Source organism: Tenrec ecaudatus, chromosome 9, assembly GCF_050624435.1.
Source record: "Tenrec ecaudatus isolate mTenEca1 chromosome 9, mTenEca1.hap1, whole genome shotgun sequence".
In the NCBI taxonomy this organism is placed as follows: Eukaryota; Metazoa; Chordata; class Mammalia; order Afrosoricida; family Tenrecidae; genus Tenrec; species Tenrec ecaudatus.
This window is the reverse complement of record NC_134538.1, coordinates 143,190,470-143,202,007: the sequence shown is the minus strand read 5'-3', so window position 1 is coordinate 143,202,007 and position 11,538 is coordinate 143,190,470. Positions and strand designations below refer to the sequence as shown.

General features: G+C 40.6%; 1 protein-coding gene across 1 annotated transcript; it reads left to right on the top strand.

Moving 5' to 3' along the window:
• The first annotated feature begins 1,624 nt into the window (after positions 1-1,624).
• Positions 1,625-11,167, top strand: LOC142456173 (hyaluronidase PH-20-like). The gene is made up of 4 exons (XM_075557379.1): positions 1,625-2,539; positions 3,016-3,105; positions 8,687-9,236; positions 11,016-11,167. The coding sequence occupies exons 1-4, from the start codon at positions 1,625-1,627 to the stop codon at positions 11,165-11,167; spliced, it is 1,707 nt and encodes a 568-aa protein (XP_075413494.1).
• The last annotated feature ends 371 nt before the right edge of the window (positions 11,168-11,538 follow it).

Sequence of the window (11,538 nt, the reverse complement as noted above, 5' to 3'; positions counted from 1 at the left end):
GAAATGATAAACAAAGTGCTTCAGAAATAATATATGCCCTGCAGAGATGATTAACAATACAGAGCAAAAATCTTAGAAGCCTGCTCCCTTGAAATTTGGCTTCCACTGGACAGAAATGAGTTTGGTTTTGAGTTGCCTTCCCAATATTATTTTAGGTCAATATGTTGTAGTAGGTTCTAAGTAAAGAAGTTCATGAGGGCTTGAACTAAGAAATTCACTAAAATAAGCATTAGGGGATACCATTATCACAATGATAAGATACAAGTTGTTTTATGATTTCATTTTATTATGATTAGGGTGTTCTCTGCAACAAGTTCAGTAGTGAAATGGTTAAGCACTTGGATGCTAACCCAAAGATTGGCAGGTCAAACCCAAGAATGGTCATCTGCTTCCATGAAGATCGTAGCCAAGACAACCCTATGGGCAGTTGCACTCTGCCACATGGATTTGCTGTGGCTGAAATGGACTCGATGGCACTTAACAACATTACAGTGTTATCTTTAGGGCCATTTCTTTTTGAAAGGATGAAGATGAATGAAAAACTTGCTAAGATATGGTAAATATACTCCTGGCTAAAAGCCCACTGTCACTGACTCATATCGGCCCAATAGGATTGGGTAGACGTGCCCCGTATGATTAGCAGTCCAGCACAACCAGTACGTCACTGGGGCTCTATTAGCAAGTGAAGATCTCAAAGCTTAGTCCACCCATGTCCTTGAGGTAACCACTGTTTTGAGGTGGCAGCTCTTCCTCAGTTGTATTTTTATGCTTTCCAACTGGCGGGGTTCATCTTCTGGCACTATATCTGTAAATGTTTTGGTGCTATTCATAAGGTTTTTGGTCGCTAATCCCTCATAAACAGACAGCTTTTTTTCTTCTTCATAGTCTGCTCTTTGTCTGGAAGGTCCACTGAAACCTGTTCCCTTTGGCGACTGTGCTGGTATTTTAAATACCTGTGACATTACTTCCAGCATCACAGCAACACACAAGCCACGACAGCACAACGAACTACCAGACTAGTGGTGGTGAAGATTTAACAGAGCACTAGAGATTGGTCTTTCGAGAAGCAAGAGTCAAGAATAAGAAGACATTCTTGGTATTTATTTTCATTTCACAGGCTGGACTAAGAGATTGGTGCGGAGGCTTGCTCATCTAGGAAGGGAAAAGTTAAAATACTTGTATTTGCCTTTTTTTGCAGGTACAATGGCAATTTGGGAAGAAAAAATTGTTAGTCATCATGGAATGTATATAGAGAAAATAATTTTATTGATTCAAACGGAGAAGTAGGTCCTCATTTTTCAAACCCCAACTCCTTGCATTTAAAATGAAAAGCTAGATAAAGCAGTGTATCTTTGATATACAAATGCAGTGTAATAATAACTTTTATATTTTTATATTTTATATTTATAGATGAAACAACTTGCAAAATATCCCTAAGATACGAAGCAAGAAGACTCATTTTCAATGTAGTATTTTGCCTCCATATTTAGCAACATTATTTCATCCACATTTCTATCTTGCACCAAATATTGGGCAAAACAAGGGCACAGGAACAAACAAGTGCTTCCCATAATCACTTATTAAAATGGGAGTCTCAGGGATCATACACGTCTCCTCTGGGCGTATGGGGTGCAGGGGTGCATCCCAGACAGTGCTCGTCTTCCTTCTGCTCCCGTGCTGCCTGGCTCTCCGATATGCAGCGCCACGTCTGTTCTCAAGAGATTCTTTGCTCTGGGCCTGGAATTCCCCCATGGAATTATGTGCCAATAAATATAATGTGCCTCTGGATCTGAAACTCTTTTCCTTAATAGGAAGCCCCAGAATACAGTCAATAGGGCACAGGGTTGTAATATTTTATGCTACTAAACTTGGTCTCTATCCTTTTATAAACGAAAACACAGACACGTGTGTGAATGGCGGCATCCCCCAGTTGGGAGATTTAAAAGCGCATTTGATCAAAGCCGAGAATGACATTCTCTCTATCGTACGAGCAAACCAGACAGGCCTGGCTGTCATTGACTGGGAGGAGTGGAGGCCCACTTGGAATAGGAACTGGAAGCCAAAAAACATCTACAGGGATTTATCTACTGAGTTGGTTCAACAACAAAATGCACAGCTCAGTCTCTCTGAGGCCACCAAGGTGGCCAAACAGGATTTTGAAAGGGCAGGAAAGGCCTTTTATCTTGAAACTTTAAAATTGGCAAAACGACTTCGTCCACAATATCTATGGGGTTATTATCTTTTCCCCGAGTGTTACAACCACGGTTCCGCGAAACCTGGTTACAACGGAAGTTGCTTTGAGGAGGAAAAGAGAAGAAACAACCGGCTCTTCTGGTTGTGGAAGGAAAGCACCGCCTTTTTCCCAAACATTTATTTGCACTCTCGCCTGAATTCTACACCCCTCGCTGCGCTCTTTGTCCGGAACCGGGTTCAGGAAGCCTTCCGGCTTTCTGATTTACGAGACCCCAAAAACCCCGTTCCGATTTATTTTTATGTCCACCCAGTTTTTAATGATGTGCCTTCCGTGTACCTTTCTCAGGTAAGTCAATGAAAGAATGGGGGGAAGTGGGTCTAGACAAGAGTGTCCACAACTGACAGGGAATTGAATTTAGCATCCGTTTTGAACGGAAAAGCTTGTAATGTTTTTGAATGGGCCAAGAGGTAGATAGATCTACTTTATTAAAGGAAATTAAGAAATGGTTACTGTGAAAAATTAGGGAACAGAGGCAATATATTTACTTAATCCTTCTGACGTCCATCACCATGCCCCCCCCCACTCTACTTTCATTAATAGTCCTTAAGGCAGCAATATAAAGTGTGTTTTTGTCATCGTGGTTCAATGGCTGAGTTAGGAACAGCAGTGAACTGGGGAAATCGCTGAATTAGGATTCTCAGATCAACACACTTGCTTCATATTGCTGCACTTCCATTTGGGATAAAAATGCTTGCTTTGGTGTTGCTGCTTTTGACGTCATTTTATTATCATCTGCTAACTCTTTGTATCCCTTTTGCCAGTATGACCTTGAGAACACAATTGGGGAAAGTGTTGCTTTGGGTGTCCCTGGAATTGTTTTCTGGGGAGCCCACAGTTTGACCCGAAATGCGGTAAGTTGAATTGACAGAAAATAGATAAAAAAAACAATTATGTCTTTATCGTCCTTGAGGACGGCTGTAGGTGGCACAGGAGGTCCATGGGTCAACTGTGAGGTTTAAATGCAGTCACAGGTGCCTTGGAAGAAAGGTTTAGCAAGCTACTTCCAACAGAATTAGACATTGGAAACTTCAGGGAGCAGAGCTCAACTCTGACACACAAGGATGTCCATAAATTAGAACAGGATACATGTGAGGGTTTTGTTTCGTTTTGTTTTTTAATTTTCTCTCTCTCTCTCTCTCTTTACCTCTCTCTTTTTCTGGTATTGAATAAGTACCATCCTTGGTACATAGTAGGGAGATGCTCAATTAATATCTATTGAGTGAAGACAATTTGCATTCTGTGTTTGTTTTTTAAAATAATTTTTCTTTGGTATATGGGGACATAATATGCCAGGAGTAATGAGTACCGTGAGGATCAATGTGGGCAGGATGGAGAGTGGTGGGATGGGGCTGTGTTGATGTGATAGACTTAGACAGTCTCTGTTTAGCAAATATTTAAAGGAAGTACACGTGGGAGCAGTCTCTTGGGTACATGGGGCGGGAGGGACTGCAATGTTTCAAGGCATCTTTAAGAAAGAGTGAGAAGGCCATTGTGACTGGGTTGCCACCAGGGGGCGTGTGGTAAGGAGTATGGGCAGTGAGAACACAGGGTCAGCTACAGAGCTTCACAGGCCACAATGCAGCATGTTCTCATGTGAGCAGCTACTGACTAGTGGTTTGGGGCAGAAGAGTGGCTGTACCTGACGGTGATTCTAGAATCACTTAGGTGAGTTGAGAAGGACCAGAATGGGAGCAGAGAGAAATAACTAACAGTGCTATCTTGGAGCACAGGCTTATTGGTGATAATACAGAAGATGGTTTGGATTTTGAATATAATCTGGCAGTGGAGCTGGAGGATTTATTATAGGATGGGATTGGAGAAGTGGTTCAGATGATTCCTAGCCTTTCAATTTAAAGATACTACCATTAGGATAGGTGAGTCGAGGAAAAATCATTTTGATGGGCATTTGGGGGAGTGGGGAAATTAGGATGTAGGTGTTGAAAATTGTGCAAAATAAATGCTAGGTTGTCCAAAGATTTCCCAAGGGAAAGGAACAGGACCACTTTTTTTCTTCCCTTAATCTTATATATTGTAATATCTCTTCTAAATAAAACTATAAATAAACTCTACTAGGAAAAAAATGCCTATTTTATTCAGTATAATATGAACTCTATCAGGAGGAAGGGAAAAAAGAAGAGCTGATAGCAAGGGCTCAGGTGGAGGGAGAGAGTTTTAGAGGTGATGATGGCAACATGTGTGCAGATGCGCTTGATACAACTGATGTGTGGATTGTTATGAGAGCTGTAAGAGCCCCCAATAAAATGATTTTTAAAGTAAAAATTAAAACCAAAATTAAGAATAACATTAAATGTATATATTTATAGGAAGTGGATCCATTTTTCTCTGATACATGTAATTAGCATAAAAGGCCTTTCACTATTATGACCCAATGCTTTCCTTTCCTCCTTTATTTGGACCCTTATCTAATTCTCATTATCAGATCTTCTCCACTCTTGGCTTCCCATCTTCTACACAACGCAAGAGTCAATCTGTGACATGGATAGCACTGACTTGGAGTTGAAATTTTCCGTCTCCGATGGGTGTGGAAACAGTAGTGATTCGTGGGCTAGTGAAGATGTCTAGTGATGCTCCTTGTCCAGGGTTCTGTCATGGGATTTATAGAGAATAGAATTTCTACTCAAAGACCAGATGACACCTTGGAAGAGTCTCTTATCCTTCAGATAGAATAGCCTATATTCTTACTTCTTTTAAAATTAAAAAACTATCGCAACTTATAGTGATTTACAGGACAAAGTGAAGATTATATGTGGATTATTTTGCCAATAAAACAGTTGAGAAAAGATCTAGTCTTGGAAACAGGGGCAGTTCTACCCTGTCCTCTAAGGCTGTTGTGAGTTGACATTCACTGTATAGCAGTGAGTTTTTCAGATTATAGGACAGAGTAGAGCTTCATTATTAGGTTTCCAAGGCTATCCATCTTCATGGAAACAGACTATCACCACTGACATTTGGGTAACAGCCTGGTGCTTGACCACTGAACCACCCGTGCCCCTTCCCTTCAAAGAATGTCGCAGACACCACCCTGGTGAAGCCTTTCAAGGTAATCTGAGCGCCCCCTGCCTATCTGGTATTATCCTATTGTTTGGTTTGACCACCTATAAAAAGAAATGACAGGAAATATAACCACAGAACAAAGTGCATGTTCTTTAGTAAAAGATTTTCTTTCAGAAAATTATTTACATCACTTCACTGGGGGCTCTTACAGCTCTTATACATTCCATACATCAATTGTGTCAAGCAAAAAGAAAGAAAGTGAACATGTAAATCTGTGTGAAATTGCCACTACATGAGCTTTCCCATTAGCTTCTCCACCAGTTTCTGGACTTCACTTTGAACACTTTGTTCCTTAAGGTTGGCGTTCCCTCCCTCTCTTGGGGTCTTCCCAGTCTTCCTCAAAATGCTCAATGCATCTAAAAATTACTGTGTTACATGTGGCAGTATTCCTGTATACTTGCTTCAAATTTCAAGGATTTGGGGGAAATATTTTTTATAATGTGTTTTGTGTCCCCAAAGTAGCTGTTTGGGGTACACACAAAAAAAGTGTGTTTATTTCATTTAAGGCATCCTAATGAGACTAAGGCAAGAATCCTACTTAGAAAATGTATCTCAGCTCCCCAGAGATTCTAGAGACATGGTTTCAAGTGTCTTACTTGGAATAAACCTGGGCATGATGGAACTGAACCCTAGTAGCAGTACTTACGGACTGGCCTTCCTACAGCAGTCAAGCCATGACCAATCAATGAAAGCAGATGGTTTCCCATGCCTTCAGTTTAAAAGGAAAATAAAATTATTTAACAACAAACCTCTCATTTATACTCCACATTTTATTTGTTTTCTCAAGTCCATAAACTTATTTCTCCAGGGTTCTATTAACACTGTGATGGAATCATTTATGTATTCTCTAAATGACTTCTCTTTTTTGGAGCTGCGAACTCCACTTTCGGTCATGTGTGGCATGACTCAGGACTCTGAATGGCTCGGATGATGTAAAGTATTAGATGTATTGGGTTTGTTTTCAAAGGCACGTTGACCTTAGAGTCACATCAGAGTGACTTGCAGGTCATCTCTGATATTTATTCAGAGGCAGTCCTCCAGTATTTATTTTCATTTTCTAGTTGGAGTTGTCCCTTTTGGGTCTCTGTTCAATGAACTTCTACTGCCTTTCCCAACTTATGGTGACTCTAAATGCTAGTGATAGCATTATTCCCTCCCTTTTTCCTATGTCACTTTTCACTAATAAAGCCGTGGATCATGTGTTTTGCTGACAACTTGAAGAACTGACTATTGTAGGCTTACTGGCAAGTACAGTGATTGACCTAAAACAATTGTTTACAAATGTAAGCAAATGATTTCTATACATTCCACTCTATCCAGTAGTGTGCTCCTACTGGTCCCAGCTCAAAATACCTAATTGCTGAAATTTCAAGACTTTTTGAACTAATTGTTAAATACAGACACTATAAAACATTGTAAACTTTTTATAAATAATTTATAGTCAAAACAAAAGTAATACTCAAGGTGTACCATTTAATATTTTGGTTCAGTTTTACTATTATTATTTATGCTCTTGTGATTATTGACATTTAATGTATCTGCAGAGTGAAAATGCGTATCAGAGTGTGAGTTATGCGACACCATACTGCCATATCATAGTGCCATATCATAGTACCATATCATGCATATCACTCATTTTCCCATTACCCACACACTGATGTCAGGGGGTACTGGCCATAGTAGAAATACTTGCAGGATGGAAATGGGGCATACTGTAAACCAGGCCTTTTCTTTTGGAGTTAGATGTTGGTTCTTTCCATAGATAACATCACGTACAGGCTAATGAGTCTCAAACCATTTCCAACTTTTTATTCCTCATGGGTCTAACAGTTCCTGCTGGGAGGTGCTGGGAGGCACTGGGAGGCAGCTGCAATCTGCTATCATTCTCATTGATTCTTGCTACCCTTGAAGAATATTAATGAAGCTTGTTTTTTCACAGGGGGGATAGAAATGAGACAACAGGAAAAATACTTGGCACAATGATTGCTAAAGCAGAGAATTAAAATAGAGAGATATGAGAGAGTTGATAGGAAAGCCTTTGGAAGGGCGCAGTGTCTAACTGAAGATGAGATCTGAATAATAAGGAGGAGATGCGTGGGACTAAAAATCAGAAGAAAGAACATTTGGACTAGTGGGGACAGTGGTGTAGGGTCCTGAAATTGAAAACGAAACTGCCAACGTCTTGAAGTAATCACTGTATCTGAGGTAGAGGAGGCAAGAAGGCCTGTATCAATGGTGTAAACCATGTGTGGCTGTATTCTAGACATCATTCAGTCATTGGAGAGTAATGAAGAGGGGCCTTGTATTAGTTTTCTGTTGCTGCCTTACAATTTACAATAAACCTGGCAATTTAAATAACCCACCTGAATTTCTTGTCTCACAGTTCTGCAGGTCAGAAATCCAACATGGGTCTCATCAGGTTCATATCAAGATGTTGGCAAAGCTTCGGTCCTTGTTAGGGAGAGCCCTGCCTTACTTTTCCATATAGTTGACAGAATTCATTTCCTTGTGGCTGTGGCAACTCTTTGTCCTTTTCCTGATTGACTCTCAGTGGAGAGTCATTCGCTCACCACTTACAGCAGAGTGCAAGTGATACTTATAAATTAGTGTACTTGTGATCGATCGGGCCGTCAACATTCTCCAATGATTCAAAATATATATAATATTTATTATAAAATATACACAGATGAACCTGCTTAGTTCTTTGGTGCTAGTAGCTTAGAAACCATTCTTTCTGAAGCTTTGTAAACTTGCCTAACAAATGTGATGCTTATTGTGTTTATTTACTTTTTATTGAGGAATAATGATTGCTTATGTTAAGCAACATTTTATAAATATGATTTCTCCCCACCCCAACTTGACAACAACCCAATGAGGCAGGTGCTACAATGAACCTTATTTCACAGATGAAGCTGAAGCATACAAGGTGAATTTGCTGAAGGTCACACAAGAGGAAAGTAAGCATTAAACATTTAAGAGATCCTCCCACTTACACAGCTTCCCATCACCAGTGCTGATGCTCCAGTCAGGGGAGATGGGCCTCAGAGTTCATGCTCTAGTAATTCGGCTGCTCCTGATTATGACTTAGTGAGGAAGACCTAGGCTCAAGTGTCAGAAGCCTCCATTGGTGGGTCTATTCCCCAATGTCATGGAATGGCAGATGATCCTTTCTTACAAATGTTGAAAACAAACAAACCAGTTGGATTAATTTTACCTCACAAGGGAGACAAGACTAATACATTCTACCTCTTACTCTATCTGTTTTAGTCTTGATTTCTTAAAAATTGTTTACGACCATGAGTGAATTTATGTATGAACTGATTTGTCCCTTGATTTCCTGACCCTGTCATTTCACAGCAAGCCTGCACCACCCTAGCCAATTACCTGAGGACCACACTGAATCCTTACATCATCAACCTCACTTTAGCAGCCAAAATGTGTAGCCAAGTGCTTTGCGCAGGAGCAGGAGTATGTGCAAGGAAAGACTGGAATTCAACTGACTACCTTCACCTGAACCCAGATAACTTTGTCATTCAAACCAGAAAAAATGGACAGTTCACAGTAAATGGGAAACCCACGCTAGATGACCTGAAGTATTTTAATGAAAAATTTGATTGCAATTGCTATAGAAGTGATGTTTGCCAGCTGAGAGATGTAGAAAATACTAATATAAATGATATTAAGGTGTGTATTGCAAATGGTGTTTGTATCGGCAGCTTGGTGACTAAAAATTCTACTTATTACCGCTTTAGAGAGAAAGAGAACCCATTGGCTACACGGTTGCCATGTGTTCCTGTGGCAAATCTCAGTGGGTGTGTTGAGGCCAATTGTTCTGAGACAGCTGTCTTGACCAATGCCCAGGAAGACTGTCAGGGTATTGATGGGAAAAACATGTCCCGCCTTCAAAGTAAGAAAATAGAAACAACCAATTCAAGTTCAAGTTTGGTGCTTGTTCCATTTCCTTTCAAAATACTTTCTCTTTTGATATATTTAAATTTTTTATATTCAAGCATTTAGTAAATTCACTTTCTTTGGGGGAGGTAATATACAACCATATTTTGGAAATCTAAATTTGAGAGATAAATAAGTGTATTTGTCATAGTACTGTGACTCAAAACTCGGTCAAAAGGGCATTTTGAATTTGAGCAAAGATTCTTTTCCCATGATCAATTAAAACTTGGAATTATTGACAGGTAGAGAACCTTGACTGGAATCTGTAATTTTCAAAATTGTAGTACAGAATTAAATCCCATATGTTGGCATTGTGCTTTTGAAAATTCAAATAAAGTCTTGATTATTAATGTAGCAAAGCATTTGTTTTCTCAGATGATCATCAGTGTTGTATTTTCCTAGGCTGTGAGTTTATAGCAAATACTTCAAATTCTGTGAATTTATACATAGAACTAAGAGACATCAACTATATTTTAGGATGTATAAACAGATAAGAAGACTTAAAACACTTGGAGACATTATTTTCTTTGGAGAAATATGAAGATTTTTTTGAAATATGAATATTTGATTAATTCACTTTACTGTAAATGAATGTCTTTCTATGAAATTTATAATAAAAATGCCAAGAATATATTGAAGTGAAAATCCTATCCACTTAAAGATTAAAATATTGAAGTGCCCTACTCCACCTGAAATGTGTTTCTGTTGTTAGGGCCATCTAATAAGTTCTAACTCATAGCAACTTTATGTACGACAGAAGCGAATACTGCCTGGTCATGAGCCAGCCTCACAGGGGATTGAAAGGTGGTAATGAAAGATTGGCGCCATTATATGGCTTACAATTGTGCCTTGATATTGGAGTGATTGGTAGCAAATTCAACAACTGTGACAAATGTTTCTCCCTGACAAACTGCTGCTTGTGACATAGACACTAAGCCATTTGAAGACCCAGTCCATTCATCAGGTAAGTGGATAAGCTCTTCATATCTGTTTCTGGGACTCAAATTCCTCCCTCAAAGCAGTTTGATATGCATATATGTTGGGAACCTTTTAAATTTTACACAAAGAACATTCCTGCATCAGCGAGCATCCCCCACACTGATGAGAACGGTAAAGTCACTGTTCCCTGGCCAAACATTATAAGCCATAGGACTAGTTCTCCAAGAGGGCCTGTCCGCCTGCAGGCCCCGGGGCCTCTGCATTACCCAAGGATGGGTGCCCCTGGTTGGGGACTGGACACTGCCCAGGGCCAGGTTAGAGTGTCCGCAACCTTCCAAGGGAGGTTCCCCCACTGCTTGCAAACTCGGAGGGACTTGACTGAAACTAAAGAGAGACAAACAGGAAGTCCGGGTGGGTCTTTCCTAAACAAATCCTTCAGGTCCTGTGTCAGGGTACAGGAACAGGGTGAGTCCTCGATGTCACAACAATGGTGCCAGGGCCTTCTCTCCTCCTTCTGGGGGAGCCCTTTTCCTTCAGGTATAAAGAACTCAAGAGTTGACTCTAGACATTAAAAGGGGCGGGTCCACTGGGTGGAAGTTCATCTCCGAGGTACTGTTTCCCAGGTCGTCCACAGGACCTGATTCCCGGGTTGGAGCTGCATCGAGGAGCCTCTGGAGGGAAGAGCAGACTGGAATCGTGATGCTCAATAAGGGAGTCGCTTTTCCAGGAGACTGCAACGGCCCTAGGTTCTAATATGCATTAAGGTAACAATTCTTGCTCTCCTTTTCCACTTAAGGACTGGTCTCCTGCATTCTGCCTTTTAGGGGCTTTTACCTTCAGCCTGCTTCTCAGGGCAAGTGTGATTCTGAGCAGGGCAAGGGGAATACTGGGTCTCAAGTTACAGTCATTTCCTGGCACAACTTTGCTAGAGGTGTTTTTGAAGAGTAGTTTATCATTCTCCTCTTTTCAGTAGATTGTAGCTTTCAAGAGGAGGGAAATATCCTTGTGACTCCTTCTACACGACTGATGACTTTTCTAACTTTTGAAATAAATGCCCTCCCCTTGTCATGCTGGGGAGATAAAGGCAGCCTCAACTTGGGAATAGTCCCTTCAGAAGCCCCGTCAAACTTCTGTGGCTTTTCAGTTCTGCAGGGATAGGCCTCTCCCCATCTTGTGAAGGTGTCCCCAAACACTGAAAGATATCCTGGCCACGGAGGGCTCAATCTGCTTTCTGAGCTAGTCAAGCACACAATCCCTTCCAGAGCAGAAAGCTGAGACCTGCTTGAGCTGACTTCGGGGATTTACTGCGGGTTACAAAC